The sequence below is a fragment of the Ovis canadensis genome, chromosome 14 (genome assembly GCF_042477335.2).
Source record: "Ovis canadensis isolate MfBH-ARS-UI-01 breed Bighorn chromosome 14, ARS-UI_OviCan_v2, whole genome shotgun sequence".
Lineage (NCBI taxonomy): Eukaryota > Metazoa > Chordata > Mammalia > Artiodactyla > Bovidae > Ovis > Ovis canadensis.
Genome location: NC_091258.1, coordinates 21,324,411 through 21,344,089, shown reverse-complemented (window position 1 = coordinate 21,344,089; position 19,679 = coordinate 21,324,411). Strand labels below are relative to the sequence as shown.

General features: G+C 59.1%; 1 protein-coding gene across 1 annotated transcript in view; it reads right to left on the bottom strand.

Moving 5' to 3' along the window:
• Nucleotides 1–19,679, bottom strand: part of CMIP (c-Maf inducing protein) — a 205,374-nt gene that overhangs the window by 65,424 nt on the left and 120,271 nt on the right. Inside the window, exons 2-3 of the mRNA XM_069552532.1 lie at nt 9,029–9,154; nt 2,471–2,521 (exon numbers count right to left, since the gene is read on the bottom strand). Coding sequence (XP_069408633.1) covers nt 2,471–2,521; nt 9,029–9,154 — 177 coding nt within the window. The remainder of the gene's footprint in view (nt 1–2,470; nt 2,522–9,028; nt 9,155–19,679) is intronic.

The window sequence follows — 19,679 nt, the reverse complement described above, 5'->3', positions numbered from 1 at the left end:
CAGCTGCATCTTACGGGATGAACCCTTGCTGAATCTATGCAAACCACAAGACGGATCAGCTATAGAGCCGGGATTCAGACCCCGGGTCTCTTGGCTCATTTCACCAGCCAGCAGTCCCTCAACACCTGATGTTTCTTTGCCATTTTATAAGGAAGGGGAGAATGCCTCCCTTCAGTCTCTTCAACACTAAGCACTGAGCGCAGAGTCCCCGGGAGCGACATCAGGCTGCAGCCACTGAGACGTCACTGCCCCCTGGCGGCAGCACACCTAAATTACCCGGGGCGGGGGGTCAAAGGGGGCGATCACCAGCACCGCATCTGTGCTGCGCTCCAGGGACTGCAGCCCACCAGGCTCCTCTGCCCACGGGACTCTCTAGGCAAGAATGCGGGAGTGCGCTGCCATGCCCTCCTCCAGGGGATCTTCCCAACCTGGGGATCAAACCCAGGTCTCCTGAATTGCAGGCGGATTCTTTACCATCTGAGCCACCAGGGAAACCCTACACACTCCTAAGCCTATGACAAGAAGTGCTTAAACAGTGAGAACACAGGTCGCCATCCATCACTGGGCAAAAGGGCCACTCACTACTGGGCATCTGTTGATTCCTTGACACCCTGACCTCAGTGTGCTTGCTTTTGTTTTTTGGGATGAACACGTACATACTGCTGTATTGAAGAGGGATAACCAACAAGGAGCCAGCAAACAAATAAATAAAACAACGCTATAGGAAAATAATAAATAAAATTTAACTGATTTAACAACCATTAACAAACCAACCACCGCCAAAATGGAACAGACATCCAGGTCTTGATGAGAACTGCTAGAAGCCCAGGGCTCCCCATTTCGGTATCTGCTCAACCAACTGTCTGAACCCCACACGCGCCTGAATTCATGCATTTCGAGCTTGTCACCTTTAAATCAACCTCTGGCTGTCAAAGTCTCCCGAAGCGCCACTTTCCACACCTACCATCTTAGTCATTGCTTGTGGCTGCGTAGAATTCACACACGTCACAAGCGCTGCCTTTCAGGAGTTCCCAGAGATTCCGGAAAGCGCTGGAGACAAGTGGACCAGGGCAAGGCGACAAGCAGAGGGGAATCCATTCAAGACCACCTCTTCCTTGACACTGACCTTGGCCACCTGTTCAGAGAGACATTTCCCCAACATGCTGGGCGGGCAGTAAGTCTCCATCCTGAGCTAAGAGAAAGCAAGGTGCTCACTCACTGAGGACTCACGAGGAAAACACGCACGAGAGGAAGAACAGAAGAGGGAAGCTCTGAGCAGGCAGCCGCTGCTGTCCACGGCAACAGGGCAGCCTCTCCTCGCAGGGACATCACACTGCCTGTATTCCTCTCTCCCGCGACTGGTCTGGCATTCACCTCCCAGGGCCCGCCGGCAGGTCCTGATGTAGGCCCCGCCTGTCCCGGGACACCTGGCTGCAGGATCAGGCCTCAGAGAGGATGTCCCTGCAGACATCAAGGTCTCAGCAGCACCTGCCGTGCCACAAACGGGTGCCTCCCAGGGCCTTCCGCCTGCGTTCAGGAAGCCCCAGGAATGGGCGAGGCTTGGGTCTGAACCCAGCTCCGGGCTTGTACCAGCTGCGGGAGCTGGGCTCAGGTCTGGCCTTGCCTTCCCCATGGAGAAAATGGGAGCAATGATAACGAGCAGCCTGACAAGGGTCAAAGAGGCACAAGGCAGCAGGCGCTCGGTAAACGCCAGTCTCTTCCCTGTACAGCCCCAGCTTGGAGACTCAGGCTCAGCCTCGGAGACAGCCACCCAGGCACAAGCGAGAGGCCCTGCCACTGTCGGGGGGTAGGGGGTGGGGTGGGGGGCCGTCTAGAGGACCTGGAATGTCAGTTTCCAGGGCTGGGTTTCTGTCCTCTGCCCAATTGCGACGAGAGCCCCTCCAAAGGCGTGACAAGAATGCTAAGTGTCCCCTGGTCCTCCCCACACGACACACGGCCTCAAACCCCGCCCAGGGCCAGCCGCTCAGCCCCACTGCACTCCAGCTTACTATAAAGGTTGGGGACCATCCCATGCAGAGCTAGAACCCGAAAATCAGACCAAAGAACCAGAGAGTGGAAAGGAAGGGAAGCCTGCGGAAATACAGCTGGACTTCTGCATCTCTGATAAACTGTCCTCTGCTGCCAACTTCAGAAGTTACTTTCAACTCATCACTTGGACTCCCTCAAGTCCTGCCCCCCCGATGCTGCTCAGGTGAGCTCCTGTTCTGAGAGCAAGCGGGTCTACGATCCTTCTGGAAGCTGGCATGCCGCGAGGTTCCCAGGCAAAGTCAGGGGCCAACTGGGCAGAGACACAGCTTTGGCACTGCAAGGGGGCAAAGTATCAACCATCCCAGAGGGAGGTAGGGGCTTTCGGACAACAGGGCAAAGCACCCAGGAGGTGGGAGACTCCTGCTCTCCAGCCTCCGGGTGACAGAGTGGCACCTCGAATGAGCAACGAGCCAGGACTCACCTTCCACTGCAGAGAATGGAACCACTGGTCTCGCAGGTAGCTGTTGGCGGCCTGCAACGAGAAGAGGACAGTGGGGGTCAGTCACTGGCCGGCAGCATCTCAGAGCATTTTACAGGCCAGCATGAGGTCCTGCACCAGGCTGTACCCCTCGTGTGTAAAACCAAACCGGAAGCGGTCACCTGGTGGACTTGTCTGAAGTAAGACACTGCTCTCGCCTACCGCTTATTCTGTTGGGCAGATGATGGTGGCTGCAAGAGCTTCAACTGCACACATTATGTCAGCTTCCTCAGGATCAGAGAAGGGGCCGGGATGAGTGGGGAAGAGGCATGGGGTGAGGGGGTGATGGGGATGAGCCGCCTGGGTGCTCCGGGCGCCAGGCATTTGCCATCCATGTAATCTGTCCTCCGAGGTGGGCAATGCTCTGTCTCACAAAGGGAAAAACTGAGACCCTGAACGATCACCGTCAACTGACCGCATTTAAGCCCGCAGCCTGTCTTCCAAGCCTGTGGGTTTAACCACTGCACCCCCTGCCAACTGCAGACAGCCACAGTAAAGACCAGGCAGTCTTGGCCTCAGGCAGAACTAGTGGATGTTACACATCCCCGTTCGGGGAGCTCGGCCTTCCGTGACTGACACCACGCCAGCTGCGAGCCTCCGGGCCACTCGGGGCCAGACAGCTCTCACCCCCGATTCCAGCACGTCTGCTGATGACAAGGGCAGTATTCACGGTGGGTCTGCCCGGTGCTGGACGCTAGGCCCTATGGCCGGACGAGCTCATCTCGTCCTTAAGTCAACCCCGGGGAGCAGGCACTGCGGGCCGTGGTGCACACGAGGAAACTGAGGCTCAGGAGGTTGAACTCATCCCCCAGGGGCTCACAGGCAGCAGGGGTGGGGGGCCAGGGCCTGGACCCAGCGGTCTGACTCACGGTGAAACCACAGTGTGACAGCATCTCAGTCTGCCACTGGCCACACCCAAGGCAGAAACGTAGCGCTGGTCCCCTGACTGAGCCCCAGCCCACCGTTCCGAGCGGCCGACTCTGATGGGCAAGAACTCTGACAAAGGCCAGTGCCTCTCTCCAGGCAGGAATGCCTGCCTTCTCTCCCTGAGCCACAGGCACACACATGCACAAATGCACCCCGCGTGTGCATCCTGGGCTCACTTTCATTCAAGGAGACTCAGCACTTACAAATGAGCTCCCCTGATCCCCGGCAAACCACAGATGAAACCCCAGCTGCTCACTCAGGCCAGTTTGGGAAAGTCTCTGAGCTGCAGCAAATGAACCAGCTCAGTGGCCCGTGGAGCTGGGAATCGGGCTTCCGCGGGCAAGCTCGGGGACACACCTGAAACCCCGAGCGGCTCCACACGAGCACCTGGGGGCAATGTGAGCCTGTGCTTCTGCTCCGAGTGGGGCAGTAGGCTGGGGGACTCCCTGCGTGGGACGCAGGAACCTCTGCAGTAGCTGAGTCTCCAGAAGCCCCAGGTTCAAGGCCCCTGAGGACCCAAAGCCTGTGACACCTGACCGGGGCAGGGCAGGCTGAGGGAGAGTCTGCCACGGGGCCCAGCAGCCCCCTTGGAGGGCCCGTGGGGGTCACCTGCCGGTGCTGTGGTCTCAGGACGGGGCGTGGGCGGCAGGGTGACCCTACCACCTGCTCTCTGTACCACTGGGCCCCTGGGAACCAGGCTGGGGAACCCGAAGGCGCCGTGCTAGTGAAGGTAGAGGCTCTGGTCAGGGCAAGGCCCCCACCCTGCAAACAAAAGGGTGGGCCACAAGTTTGCGCCAGGAGAGGGAAAGCGACCTGTGTGACACCCTGGCAGTCGCGACCCCCGTCTCGATGCTAGAGACAGGGAGGCCACAGCAAGAGCAGACCCTCCTGCTCCTTCCTCCGGCTGGCTGAGTTTCGAGGAAGGACAGAGGCTGCGGGGGGATATCCGGAATCCCAGGGCGGGCAACTCAAGGCGCCATCCGGGGGAAGGCAGCATGGAGGCCCCCAGCCCCACCGCCGGGCACCCAGGGCGCATCTCTGCATCCTGAGGGTCTGTCCGAGGAGCCGGGGCCCAGCCTGGGAAAGAGGCCCTGGAGGCAGGCTCTGGCGGGCGCCGGCCTCTCCTGGCGATAAATCTTTCGAATCCTGCAAGGGCCTCGTTCCAGGCAAATTCTGCCTAATTTCCTCTTCGAAAGTTGCCAAGTTCCCTCTCATTGTTGTATTGTCTGGAGAGGTGAGAAAAACAGCCAAGGGTGCGCGGTGGGTGACTGTTCCCAGGTTCGCCCTCCCCGCCCCACTTCTTAGGGGAAAAAACAGCACGTGCTGTGCAGCCGGAAAAGGTCTCTCTCTCTGGCTTCCAGTAAGGAGGGCACCCGCCCTGTCCTGCCCCGGCTGCCAGCGTTTGGGGTAAACAGTGGTCTGGCCTCCCCGGGGGCTTTCAGGAATGTCACTGAGATGAGCTGGTCTTGGAAACAGTTTCAGAACACAGCAGCACTCTCGAGAAAGCGGGGTACGGTGGGGAGGGTCCCCTTGCTCCTGGTCTCGCCTGAAACCTTGTTGTCCGAGCAGTGGGCTTTGTCCACTTCTCATCAGTGACTGGACAGCCACTAGGGAGGCAGAGATCCCTGGGAGATGATCCGGGTCTTCATCTCTGCTCCACGACGCCACGGGCCGGCAAGGAGCGCCCACCTCCCCCCCGCCCGGCACCATTCATGGGCTCACGGAGTTACTCCTCACAATGAAATGCCAGCAGACAGGGCATTAGGGGAAGGAAGAAGATAAACAGGTCCTTTCTGCACCTGGGACTCTAATAACATGCCATTAGGGAGCTCACCCTGAAACACAAAGCATCCACAGACACGCCGGTCGGACCCAGGCTGGAGGGCGGGCGCCTTTGTCTGCTGACTCAACGTGCTGGCGTGTTGCTCGGCGTCTCTGAGCAGGGGAGGACATCTGCCTGAGAGCGCTTGTCCTTTGTTTTTTAATATTCATTTGCTTATTTATCTGGCTGCATCAGGCCTTAGTTGCAGAAGGCGGGATCTTTTTCTTCCTTTTAGCTCCGGCCTGAGGGTCTTCTGTCTGTGGCATGCAGCATCCAGCTCTCTGACCAGGGATGGAAGCCGGCCCCCCTACCTAGGAGGCCTGGAGTCTTAGCCACTGGACCACCAGGGAAGGCCCCTGAGAGCATTCCTGAACCTTCCCTGAACTCAGGTCAGTTCCCAGGGGGTCTCAGTGAGGCACCGGCTCAAATTCTCACAAAGCAGCTACATAAGGATGAGGGGTAGGGAGTGGAGAGGGGAAAAAAACAGAGAGCGGAAGAGAGACTTAGGTCAGGACACACAGAGAGAAAGGGCTGAGGGGCAGAGAGGCCTGGAGAAAGACCCCAGGGGGGAAAGCAGAGTGAGGTACATCAAGGGACAGAGACAGGGGAGGGGAGGGAAGTATCAGAGACAGAGAGCCTGCACAGGAGGTGGGCAGGGACCCCCAGACACCGCCCCGCCACAGAGACGCGCCACAGGACGGACTCCTATGCGGGGAGGCAGGGGAGTTGGGGGCCCGCAGGCCGCCTGCACTGAGGCTGTTCCCACGGGGGCAGCAGGGGTCAGGATGACAAGTCCTGGGGTCTCAGCCCTGGTGTGTGGATCGGAGCCATTTGCAGAGCCGAGCCACTGGCACCAACCAGCACCACCGGCACCTGGACGTCCTGAGCACCCAGAGCGCAGCTGGTGGACAGAGGAGCCACCCTCCCGATTCATCAACTCGGACCTAAGTGCAGGTGACCCTGTGCGTCTGGCAGCATGCTGTGGCATGGTCTTGATCCCCAGCGCCCCTCACCACCGTGCTCGGCCCCCACCCCCCACCTCCGCTGGGGCACAGGGACTGCCGCCGCAGCCCTGCTCTGGGCCCGTCCTGTGACTCTGGACAAGCCCCCAGGCAGGGGATCCCGCTGACCAGCAGCAGAGCCTGTGCGGGGCGCCCTGCCCGCCACCTCAGGGGCCGCCCCGTCACCGCCTGGGCCCGCAGCCTGCAGCCGAGCCCTGCGGCGCCTCAAGCCCACTTAGACAATCGGGCGGCCTCTTGCCACACGTGAACCACAGGAGGGCGAGGAGGAGGGGACGACACGGGGGAAGCAAGCTCCCCGAGGACGGCGGGGCTGCACCCACCTGGCTACCGCCTCGGCCCGCCCACCCTGGCCAGCCCGGCCCAGGAGCACTGACAGGAGGCCCCCGCGGGATCAAAGGGACACTCGGGTGATGCCCGGCGCCCCGCATCCTCCAAGCGCCCTGCCCCTCTGTCTGCGGGTCCCTCCTCGGGGCACACTGCCCGCTCCAGCCCCAGAGCACTGGAAGATGCCCCTGCCGGGGGCAGGGCAATTACAAGGCTTCCCTCGGGCTCGCCCGCCTGGGGGGCTCACGGCCAGCAGACCGGTCCCTCAACTGTCCCCCCGCCTCTCAGGAGCTCTTGGCAGCTGCCTGCGGCCCTCAGAACGGCACTGCGGCTCCCTTGCTCGGCTGACATGACCTGTGGGGCCTGGTGCCTGCAACCCCACAACTCTGGGCACGTGTTTAGGGCCTGCACTGCCACGCCCTCCTGTCCACGGCAGGGAACGCCTGCCCCGACACTCCCAGGCTTCGCACCCCTCCTTCCCTCTGCCCACAGTGGGTGTCCCATCCCGGCATACTCCTACTCACCCCTCAACACCCGGCTCTAGCATCACCACCCATGGGGAGCATTCCCTGGGACCTCCAGGGTAACAGCGAGTCCCCCAGCCCTTGGGGACAGACCTCTTATTTCAGCCGCTGCCTGGCGGGTTGGTTTGTGGCTCTGTCTCCCCAGGGGCCTGACTCACCTCCTCACCCCCCGCCTGCACAGGCGACAGCAGGCTTGGGGCTCTGATTCCAAGGGGATCTTCTCAGCCCCCTCCTCTCCGCTTTCTATGGACTCCTAGTATTGCCCACCTCGCCCCCAGTCTCCCGCCACTGCTCCCCACCAGCCCAAGGGGGCCAGAGCTGACCACTCCCTTCGCAGAAGGTGCAACATCACAGAGGGGCAGGAAGGACAGAAAGGAAAGTGCTGCTGGCTGGAGGTGAAGAGGGAAAAGGGGAGGGCGGCCAGGAGAAAACCTGCAGGCCGTGAGAGATTTAGGAAGAAGACAGGCAGTGTCCTCTGTGGGATGACGGTAAAGCCTGGAGCCTTCCCGAAGGATCATGAGCCGTTACACTCAGCTTCCGGCGCTCGACATTCCTCAGAGGCCAAACTGTGTGCCCCTCGGCTCCAGAATCATTGAATAATCCGGTGGCCACTTTTGGGGAAACAAGTTTTAGGGAGCATCTCTCTGGGCCCAGGAGAGACAGAGTTAGAAAGAAAATGTTCCTGAAAGAGAGGCGAAGGGAGACCACCCTCCCGGAGGTGAAAGTCCATTCCCTCTGGATGAGCAGTCTTGCCTTGAGTCCCCGTTGGAGACCCAGGGGAGAGCGACAACGGTGGGCCACTGAAAGCAGACAGGAAGGGGCTGAGAACACCCCCTTGAGCACACGGGGGCGGGGACCCCCTGAAACGACAGCGCGTGCCACGTGAATGGACTGCAGCAGCTGCGTCAGGAGCTCTGCTCAGTCCCGTCCTTGGTGGACCCGCCTCTCCCCACCCACGAGGCCCTGGCAGGGCTGTCAGAGTGCACGGCTGCCTGTGCTCAAGGTGGGTGTGGAACCCAGGGCAGGTGTTCCCCCGGGGTGAACCAGATCTCAGCCCAGGCAATCAGGACCTTCTAGGAGACTTGATAGGAAGATACTGAAGGGAAAGTGGGCTCTCACATGTTTTAAGGATTACAGACTCCCAAGAATGCAGCCTGAGGCTGCCAGACATCCGTCTTTCCCATCACATGGGGAGCCTCTGTCTGACAGCGAAGCCAGCACACAGATGCAAAGCCAGGAGACGCAGAGATTAGACATTCACGATCGCGTTTGACTCCTGGGTCCAGCTGTGCCTGAAGTCCACTCTCAGACTGCCCAGTTAGGTAACGCAGCCACAGCATCAAATTCTCTTCCTGCTTCAGATCATTTGAACAACGTCTGCGTCATTTCCAACCAACAGTGCCTGATCAGTGCACACAAAACCTGCACTCTTTCCCAAGGGGAGGGCTCCTACTTCCATCAAGGCCTCAACAGACCAAGATTAATGAAGAGTGAGACATCCCCTCACTCACAGTACAACAGAAAGTAGTACATCTGTTGCTCACTTGCTTTTCATAGCCTTTTAAAGCCTGTGTCTGTGTGCCTTGGTTTCCTCATCTGTAAAATGGGAGACCAGAAAACTGACGGTTTGGTTTTGTTAGGAGAAACAGAAATACAACGTGGGAAGCTCCTCGGTGGGGAGAGGCGCTCCGCAGGAGCCAGCACACTCCCTCTACCGCACCCCTATGAGCCCTGATCTACACCTTTCTCATACCTGGAGGGGAAAAACCCACTCCAAGTCAAATAGTCTTTCCTCTTGATAGTTGGCCGTCTCCTAGGGGGAGGAGGAGGGCGCTGAGCGGGGACGGAGCAGAAAGCGCTTGTTCCTGTTGACGAACCCTACCTGCAGCAGGACGGTTCCCCCAGGAATTGTGAGCTGTAAACAGTACTTCGGGGCGTTCTCCCAGGACAGCAGCTGAACGTCTTCAATTGCGCTGTAGGAGACTGAGTTTTCCATGTACCCAGTTGGCTGCAGCAAAAGGGAAAAAGAAAAGACATACATTGGTTATGAGATCAGGCACAATAGCCGCCTTGGAAAACATTCTCGCTTTAGCACCGAGCACGCGGAGCTGGTACAGACACCTGGCAACTCTGGAGGCAGAAGGAGGTCGTCTTTCCCGGCCGCCGGCGCTCAGCTGGAGGGGAGGGGCCGGGGCGGACACCCACCCACATGTTTCTGGAGGTGTGGAGGCAGGACTAGACTCGGGGCACTTTGGGGGCGAGGCCCGGGCACTGCTCCTCCGGGCATCTGTGGGGCCCAATGTGGCCAGAGCCAGGACCGCTCCACCCCTCACTGTGTCCCAGCCACCACCCTCCCCTGCCCAGGAAGCGGTCACAGCCCCCTGCCCTCCGGACTCCCCTCCTGTCTCCCCCTGCAGACACATGCTCCCCGTGTGGCACTCAGGGCCGCGTTCCGAGTCGGCAAACTCGACCCCTCCACACGCCTGCTCGCATCTGCAAGGGGCTCCCGGTGACCCAACCACTAACTCCACCCACGGGCCCCCCCACATCTGGCCTCACGCCCGCTCCAGTCCCACCCCACCTCTCTCTCCCTCTCCATGCACCCTGACACGGGCCTGCAGACAGCACTCGGCCTGCCCTGTGTCCCCGAAAGGCGGGGGTCACCCCCACCCCACCCTGCCATCTCCTCTTCCACTCTCCAGACCCCGAAACCCACCGTGCCGTCCCCCTCCCCGGGTCCTGCGTGCTCACTACATCCATCTCAATCCCTGTGACCTGTGCAGGTCGTCTGTCTGCCGTCTGCCTGCCCCAGGCCGCAGCTCCATGAGGTCAGGCCACATCTGTCTGGGTCCCCGCTCTGCCTCCAGGGTCTGGTGCACGGCAAGGGCCCAGTGACTTGTGTTGAAAGGGGGCGACCGGTGAGGGTTATCACCGGTCAGTGCTGGGGTGAGGGTGGGGAGAAGGAAATTCACAGTCGCTCATGGGTGAGTGAGCTCCTCTGAAATGGAGAGGAGGTGCCAGGCACCCAGAGGCCGTGTCCTTGGCACTCAGGGCCCGGGAAGCCAGACTTCAGCTGTGTCGCAGGCCAAGTGTGGCCCAGCTGGGAAGGGGGACAGGTAACACCCCCCACAATCTGACGTAGGCTGAGACACCCCGAGAGGGGGGACAGCCAACACCCCCCTCAACCTGACACAGGCCGAGACGCCCCGAGAAGGGGGACAGCCAACACCCCCCGCAATCTGACGCAGGCCGAGACGCCCTGAGAAGTGGGACAGCCAACACTCCCCTCAATCTGACACAGGCTGAGACGCCCCGAGTGTGCGGCAGGAACTAGCACCTTTGACTCTTTTTTTTTTTTTTTTTTTGCACCTTTGACTCTTATGACCGTACCCAGAGCAGGTGCCGGGCTGTCCCCGCTGCACGGATGAGGAAAACGAGACTCAGGAGGTCACCTGACTGGCCTAGGGCCACCTGGCTGCTAGCTCAGGGATCTCCAACCTGATCAGTAAGCTCTGACACAAGCAATGTAAAATCTGGGGCCCAGCAAGCGAATCTTCTCCTAAGGACTGAGGACCTCCATGAGGCTTTCTTTTTTTTCTAAATTAAACTTATTTTTCAACTGAAGTATAATTGCTTTACAGTACCGTGTTGGCTTCTGCCCACCAAGTTGCTTATTTTCAATTCCTATCCACCAAAGCTAAGATACGGTGGTGGCGGCGGCTGAGGAACAGAAAAGGGCTGAAGACTTCAGCTGCCTCAAATTTCCCTGATAGGATCAGCTCCCACACTCAGGTAGTCAGAGGGACTGATGGATCAATTCATTCATTCACTCATTCCGTCAGTCACCTAACAGACACGTAACTCAGCACCTGTTACCTTCCAGGCCCCGTGCAGGCTGCTGTGGGATCTAGCAGCGAACACGATGGAAGCCCAGTGGGGCAAACAGACAACAGACAGACAGACAGACACAAACACCCAGCGACGGGAGAGCGGTGAGTGTGGCACAGAAAACCAGGACCGGCTGTGAGCACCGAGGGGCGAGGCCGGGAAAGCGCGAAGTGCTGGGGGCGGCCACAAGCTGGTGGTGCTCGCTTGGGGAGGAGTGAGGCAGGGCAGGTGAGAAGGGCCATGGAGAGGCAGGCAGGCCGCACCCGGAGGCACGGGCAGGCCCGCCAGGGCTCCGGGAACGGGTGCCCACGGGCGGGAGGGGCAGGGCTGCGGGGAGCTCTCCAGCATCACTGGACTGCTGCGTGGACCGAGTAGGCGGAAGCAGGAACAGCCTGGAGCCTCCTCCTCGGGTCCAGATGAGCCAAGAGGCCGCCCAGACCGCGGCGGGGGTGGGGAGCCAAGTTCACCCGGCCCTTCTCTCCAGCCCACGGCCCACCCCTTGGCACCAACCCAGGCAGCCTCGGTGTCCAGCCAAGACGGTTTGCCAATGCATCCCAAAGGCAAACGCGTGGGATCCCCATGGCCCCTCTGCCCTGCTCCACGGCCGTCACGTTCTCAATATTCTGCACAAATGACTCAGCCCCGACCGCACGTCCTGTCCTGAGAAGACCAGCAGCACCAGGGGCCTCGGGGATTCGTGTGAACAGGCTTGTGCTTCCCGCTGACTGCCTCCGTGCTGGTGTTTTCGGCACAATGTGAGTGGGAACTTTCACCTGCCCTGTTTCACGTGCCTGATGTTTAGGAGGTGATGAGTATACCTCCTTGACAAACGAAGGAAGATTTCCCTAAGTGAAAAAATGCCCATCCACGCATAACATACTTGGGAAGAGGCTTTGGTTACCAGTTTTACGTATTAAATTAAAAATAGTAAGTTAAAGAACTCTCCTTTAGAAAGCAATGGTGCCTGCACGCCTGAATGCACTGAAGGTCTTTCTTTCCTTGGCGGCCCACAACCACCTCTCTGCCTTTTCATGGTCTGGCTGGTTCCTAAACCCCAGCCCACGGTCCCCTTGATGCACACAGAAGTCTGAGAACACGGGCTATGACACAGTCGCTTTGGCATCTTGAAAATCACCTGGCCACACCCAGTGACGGGTACAGAAACCCATTAGAAAATCCCACAACGGTACAGAGTGTGAGTACACGGGGTGGATCTGATTATCAAGCAAACGGCCAGTTTGGAGTCACACTTTGGGCATGTGAGCAGAAAGCCTGGATGCTTCCATTTCCCACCACGGCTTCCTGGAGACTGAGACATGGAGGGGCCCTGCACTGCCTGGAGCCCACCCCCACACCAAGCCCGTGGGAACCCGCTCCAGACGGCCACGACAGGTAGGGCTTAGCATGATGGGGGGACAGCTGACCACCGTGCCTGCTTTTTTTCGTGACCCGGCTGCAGCTGTCTCAAGGTGGCCTTGATTAGAAGTTTCAGCACAAGCATTTTCGGGAAACACTGGATATAAATAAACACATACTGTTTTTTTTTTAAAAAAGCAGATGTATTGCTGTTTGAAGTAGTACTGGCAAAAAGCAAAACTTGGAGAATGAATGAGTTCTGTGTTTGAGCCCCTTACTTGTGGGTCTCTGTGTAAGTTACCGTGCCTCTCTCGATACCACTTCCGCCAATGGTAGAATGAGAAGTTACTAGGTAAAACAGAATTGAAAGGGGATCCAACCTGCTAATGGCTCAGCGCAGCATCTGGAACATGGTGGAAAACTCAATAAAAATAAACTATTGTGAGAAACACTGAACTCTTTTATCTCCAGGATCCTCCTCCCCTAAAGCCGTAATTCTAGTCTAACCATGGGAAAAACATCAGACAAACTGCCACCGAGCAACAGCCCTCAAAACACCTGAGCGGTGCTCACCAAACACGTCAAGTCTATGCAGACAAGACGACTAAATGGACTGGAGGCCCGTATGAGATGCTGGGACGGAAAAACGACGTTGGGAGGAAACTACGGAAACCACAGTGTGAACTTCAATAACAGCACATCAGTGTGAGTCCATCAGCTGTGACAAGCATCTCGTGCTTTTGTAAGAAGTTAGCAACTGGGGGGGTGGGGCGGAGAACTTTCCTGGCGGTCCAGTGGTTGAGACTCGGCACTTCCAAGGCAGGGGGCGCAGGTTCGATCCCCGGTCAGGGAATTGAAACTCTGCATGTTGCCCAGCAAGGCCAACCACCCCCACCCCCGGCCCTGCAAACGGAAAACACAACTGGGGAAAGCAGGGGTGGGGTCTATGGGAGCTCTCTGTATGTCCCTGCAGCTTTCCTTTGCATTTCAAACTGCCCTGACGCAAAAGCCTCACTAAAAAAGCACCCTGCTGCTGCTACCGCCACTGCTGACACTATCATCGGCATCGTGGACAGGCCCTGGACAGGAGCCCCCGAAGTCTCCGAGGGGAATGGGCAGCCCAGGACTGGAAGACCCCCGCCCCTCTCTGGATGCAGGTGTGAGCCTGGGTACTTTCACACTGCCGGGACGATTTTACAGAGGACTGATAATTCCCTGGTAATCTGAACACGATGATCAGGGCTACGGCGGAGGAGATTCCTGCATGGGGCAAAGGCTGAGTTAGACAGAAAGGAGAAATTAAATTCTCTGCTTGAGGGGAGCGAGGAAAACTCACTCTAAGAGCTGTTCTTAAGAGAACATTAAGCAGATGACAAGTTGTCAGTACCGTATGACATCCTGGAATACGGTACCACAGCGAGAGCTACGGCAACGGCTCAGACCAGCAGTGGGGCGAGGGGACAGGTCACCGAGGGGCGCGGGAGTGGGGGCACCTCTGGGGACGACGGAAACAGTCTGTCTCAACGGTGGTGGGCGTTACTTCACCACACACACTCGTCAAAGTCCACAGATGTGCGCACGCAGAGTGGATTTCACCCAATGTAAATTACGACCCAAGCCCGACTAAGAAAGGCAACGCACGAACATTCCAGGTAATTCAGGAGATGATGAATAGGACGAAATCCCTCAGACAGAACTGTTATCAAGGCCGCTCACGAGCACCTGGCAGGCCGCCTGTGTTACTTTTTAACACCTCGCTTTGGGAGGCCCATATAGCTCTGTGACTCGCCTCTCGCCACGCAATGCTGCAGCTCACGCCCACCCCGTCTTCGGAGCTACCATTTTAGGAGCTGTCCAATATTCGACCCCGCGAGTCTCATCGCCACTCCGGCCCCCTCCCCCAGACAGCGCGGCGGTCCCGCTCAGTGCTAACATACACAGCGCCACAACGGACGTCCCTGTGAAGCACGTTTTTCTGCCCCGTGTTTAGGATTACTTCCTTAGGCCAGATTCCCAGAAATGGAATTACTGGGACAAAGGGTAAGAGCATATTTTATGTTGCTGCCAAACTGCTCTCATTAAGGAGAACTGGGGAGCCCTGGCTAAGACCGGGGACCTTTACCCCGGGGCACCAGCTTGGCTGGGTCCTGTGGGTTGCTGTGGGCCTGCGACGTAACTGCAGGGCAAGGGTGCTGGTATCTCAGAAGGCTGCGGGGGTCCTTCTGCGAGGCAGGGTTGGGTGGGGGGGAGGTCCTTCCACAAGCAGGGTCCTCGCTCCTGGGAAGCTGGGGGACAGGTCGGGCTGCCTCTTTCCTTTTGCTCTCAGAGACTGATGAGGGGCCAGGTGGGGGTCTGGTGTAGACAGGCCAGGAAGAGACCACTTCCTCCCCCCGCCCCGCCGCCCCTCCTCCAGCTTTTGTCTCTGAGATGAGCTTCTTCCCTGATCACGCAGCACCTGGACCTACTGGAGGCAGCAGGGTCTGGAGGGACGCCATCAAGGTTCCCAGGGACCCCCAAAAGCCTTCAAAGCTGACATTCCAAACCCTGGACCTTCTCGGGTTTCCTGTGAGGCAGGGAGCAAGGCGACCACAGGCGCCCCGCCCCCTCACCCCAACAGCCTCTGACCTCGGCCCCTAAGGCTGGCAGAATGTCTCCAGGCTCCGCCTCCCCCTGCCTCTCTGGGGAACCCCTCCCTCCCGCCCAGGGCTGCCTGCCTGCTGGTTTCCATGGGGATTTCTGTAGAGGCAAGTGAGAATCATGACGTCCGCAGGCCCCCAAGTTGAGGCTCTGGGCTGATTCAAGACACAAGAAGGAAAAGGGCCTCTTGCACAAACATTCTCCAAGGCCCTGCATCACCATGGATGGCTCCAAAAAGGCAGACCAGAGAGGAGCACTCTGGCGGGCAGGGCCTGGCACACAGGAGGCCACTGGCCAGCTCTGGATGACCGACGCTAAGCAGGCCTTCATCAGTTATAGACATTTGGTCTGGGGTCTAGAGGTACCCCAGGAGCTCTGGGCCGCCTGCCCCGGGCCACTCACCTTGCCCTGTCCCATCAACCACCCCCACAACAGCCCAGACCTCCCTGGGGGCCAGGAAGGGTCACCCAGGGGACCGTGGGATCGGCAGGACAGAAGGAAGAGCCACCAGCCCCTGGTCCCTGCTGCACAGACCTCGACAGAGCAGAGGCCGGGCCGAGAGGGCAGGCCCGGAGTCCAGGGCCAGCCAGGGCTGCTCTCCACGGACTGCGCTCTGCAAAGACAGTCAGGAGGCCCTTTCGGGCCCATTAATCACAAGTCCAGCCATGGCAGCTGCCCCCTTTTATGGCCAAACAGCTCAAGAAGTTTAATAATAGAGCTGAGGGCTGATAATCCCACGTTCAGACCCTTCCAGCCCCGGCCACCAGCGTGGGCATGGGAAGCCAGATGGAAACCGGGGCCCTAGGGGAGCTGTGCCACCCTGGGGCATCTTTGATCGGAATGGCTGATGGAGGCACCCGAGGGCCAAACGCAAGGGCAGTACACCGCCAACCAGCAGGTCAGCAAATGTCCCAAGGATCATAGACTCCCCAGGCGCCTCCTCACTGACTCTTCACGAGGCCCCTGGGAACCAGGAGCGGCTGGTGCCCCCATCCAGTAGAGGGGGGCCTGGGGCATCACGGCTGCTCAGCACAAAGGCCACATCGCTGACTCAGAGGCCAGGTGTGGCCCACGGTGCCACGTCCCCTGCCTGCTCCGTGAGACGATGGCCCAGGAGCCCCAAGGTGACCAGAGGGTACAGGAGGGGGCCTCCTGACTAGGGCAGTGGGGGGAAGGGGTGTGTGTCACGGGTGCAACAACTAATGACAGAACAGGGTGATAAGCACCCCGGCGCCGACGTGAGGAACAAAGGGCAGGCCCAGGGGAAGGAACGCGCTGGAACACTGGGGAGGGCTTCCCAGAGGCGACCTTCGACCCGATGGGCAGGGCAGCGCCAGGCACTCCCGGCAGAGGGAAGGGAGGGTCTCCAGGCCCACGGTGTGCTTACCCCGGTCTCAGGACATGGCTGGAGGACAAGGACTCCCAGGGAGGCCTCGGACAGGACCCTGAGCAGGGCTCAGCCTTGACTGCCCAACCCTCTAATTTCTGACATTCCCCCTCTCTCTCCCTTGTTTTTGTTTTAAACAAAGGCAGACCATATAAACAGCCAAGTGGAAAAAAGCACAAATACTTGACCACATTTACTTTTGCATCAGCCTAGGCCAAGCCTGCCCAGGTCAAGACATGGACCGTCTGCGACTCCCCATGAGGCGGGCCCCCTCGAGCCCATCCTAGGAGGACTGCCTGGCAGTGTCCGCTCTTCTCAATCTGTCGCGAGAGCCGGGTCCCTGGGCTGCTGCAGCTGGAAGCGCGCGGCCCATGCGCCTGTGTCCGGCTTCTCCTGCTCGGCATCCTGTCTGTGCAGACGTGTGCCCACAGCTTCTTCCATCGCCCGCCGTCTGCCTCCCTACGCACCCCCGCTGTCTGCGGACCCTTGTCTATTTCCAGTTTGGGGCTGCCGTGTAGGAAGCTGCTGGGAACATTCCTGCACTTATGGGGGGCGGGGGGTACAGGGGAACAAGAGCTCCCACTTGGGGAAATATCTGGGAGTGGGGTTGCTCCTGGGCCACCGAGTAAACTGCTTTAAGTCCAAGAATATCGGTGTGTGGGGAGTTCCCGGGAGGTCTGCTGTAAACACGAGCTCATCTAAGGGCCGCTATTCTCACGTACCCACGCCTTAAGGAGAACACAATTCCTGAGTCTCGGGGGTGGGATCAGGTGGGGATGGAGCTCGGTTTTCTCAAGAGTCTTTCTCCCGGGCCTCTGAGGACTGCAGGAGGCAGCACCCTCCTCAAAGCTGGACTCAGAGCCGCCGAGGATGTGCCCGGGCCGCCGAGAAACTTTCTCTGTGGCTCACGTGGCAGAAACGGACGTCCCTGTTCCCTTCAGGCCTGGTCTCCTCGCCGAGCTTGCACAGATGCTGCTCCAGGAGGAAAGGGCGTGTCTGCCCAAGGCTGGAGCGGGCGCAGAGTTAAAACTGACACTTTGGGGTTAACGTGAGCGTTAACTTAGCTCCCAGATCACAGGCTGCTATCAGGCAGGCCTTAACCCGCTTGCTGTTTCGGATGGAAGACGTCGGCAGGGACTGGAGGGCACACGGCTACGTCCTCGCAGACGTGCCAGCTGACGGTGCGAGTCGGCCAGGGGAAAGCTGCGGCCTCTGACAGCCTGGAAACAGGGCCCCCTGGCTCTGGGGTCCTCTAGGCTGGGCCCCCCACCCCGGGCCCACCCCCCCCCCATCCTGTGCTCTGTGCTCCTGAGGACAGGGACCCTGCCACCTCTGCCTGTGTCCGCATAACTGTCCTCATCAAGGGCCGTCTGCGTGCCCGTGCAGGTCGTCTTCCCACTGACTCCTTAGAAGGACCCACAAGATGGGTGTCGCTGTGATCCCACGTTACAGCTAAGAAAACTGAGGCCCAGAAAAGCGAAATAACTCTCTTCCTAAGCCACGCTGCCAGGCTTTCCAGGTGGCGCTAGTGGTAAAGAACCTGCCTGCCAATGCAGGAGACATAGGAGACCCAGGTTCAGTCCCTGAACTGGGAAGATCCCCTGAAGGAGGGTATGGCAACCCACTCCAGGATTCTTACCTGGACAGAGGAGCCTGGTGGGCTACAGTCCACGGGGTCGAAAAGAGTAGGACGCGACTGAAGCGACTGGCACACTCGCAGGCCACGCTGCCAGTTACTAGTGCAGCCCGGACTGGCACTCCAGCCCTCGGTCTAAACCAGAGGTGGGGAAACACTTTCTGCAAAGGACCGGTCAGTAAATTCTTCAGGCTTTGTGAGTCACATGGCCTCTGTCCTAACAACTCAACAGTGCTGCTGAGGTGTGAAAGCAGCTGCAGATAGTAGACAAATGGCCGTGCCTGCGTTCCAGTAACATCTTATCAACAAAGACGGGCAGAGGGGGTGCCGGAGTGGCCTTGGCGCTGTTTCTAAGAGAAGTATACACAGGTGACGGACAGGCGCAAGGGAGAAAACGAGTGGACCGTTCTCTCTCCTCACTTTCCTTCTAGGGTGATGTCAGCATGTAACCTTCACACGTGGAAATCGTCTTTCACTTACGTTTTGTCATAAAAGAAAACGCCAGGCCCGAGCTCACCCCACTCTCAGCCTAAGGGAGAGAAGGAGCTGGGCTCCTTTTTACAAAGCCTGACGACGCAAAGGCCTTTGCAAGCATCAGCGATCAACACACTGAGGTGTGCGGCCCCGTTCCTCCCATTTTACAGATGGGCCTGCGAGGCGCCAGGAGGCAAGGTCAGCTGCCAAGACTGGGGTCCCGACTCGTCTAATCCCCGGATTCGCTGCTCCGCCCTGCGATGCTGGTAACAAAGAAGCCCCTGGAGCAGCCGCCAGCTCGCGGAAAACTGAAGAGGAGGGAAGAGAGGGCAGAGGGGAAGGAAGAGGCTCTTGGGGACGCGGAGCACGAGGTGCCCCTAGGTCTCCTGTTCTGGACACCGGCTCTGACACTACACAGGCCGGCCTGGGGGCCTACTTGGGATCCGCTGAAGTCACCGGAGGTGTGCCCATCAGCACAAGGAACGAGCGGACTAAGGAAAAGCTCTACCTAGACATGCAGGTGGAGCAAAGAGAAACCGTGTGGCTGCTGCTGGCTCCCAACACATCGCAAGGTCGGAAAGGCGGCCAACGACACCCTCGGGGGCGGGGCTGGGGGTGGCCCATGGGTTCAAGCCTGGCCCAGGCCGGGCACAGGCGGGCCTGGCGCAGAGTTCTTCTCTCTGTCAGTTGTCATTTCCAGAAGGTGCTGCCCTGTGCTAGCTGCAGCAAGGCGGACGTGGCCCTGTTTGGTCACGGCTGCGAGGCTGGCGTTTTGCGTGCCCCTCAGGAGTGTGTGTGTGCTTCCGGGGTTCCCAGAAGGGGGGCTGCACCGGGGCTTGGCCGGCAGCTACTCTGGCCCCGGACGTTTCTCAGCTACTGCCGTCTCCGACACTCTGTGAGACAGAATCTGGGAGTGTGATCCGATCTGTGGACAAGAACTTGCAAAAGGTGAGCAGGTCTTTTCTTGCAAAGAAAGAGAGAGAGACAGGAGACCCTACAGGCTGGGGGTTGTGGGGGTTCCACACGTGTCGGGACAAGTGCGGCTCTGAAGTTTCCACAGCTCAACCCCCCTGGAATCCCGGCATGTGGCTGGCTCTCCCAACAAGGACTGAACGCCTCGAGCGAGTACGGTGCACCTTCTGTGCGCCAGCAGCC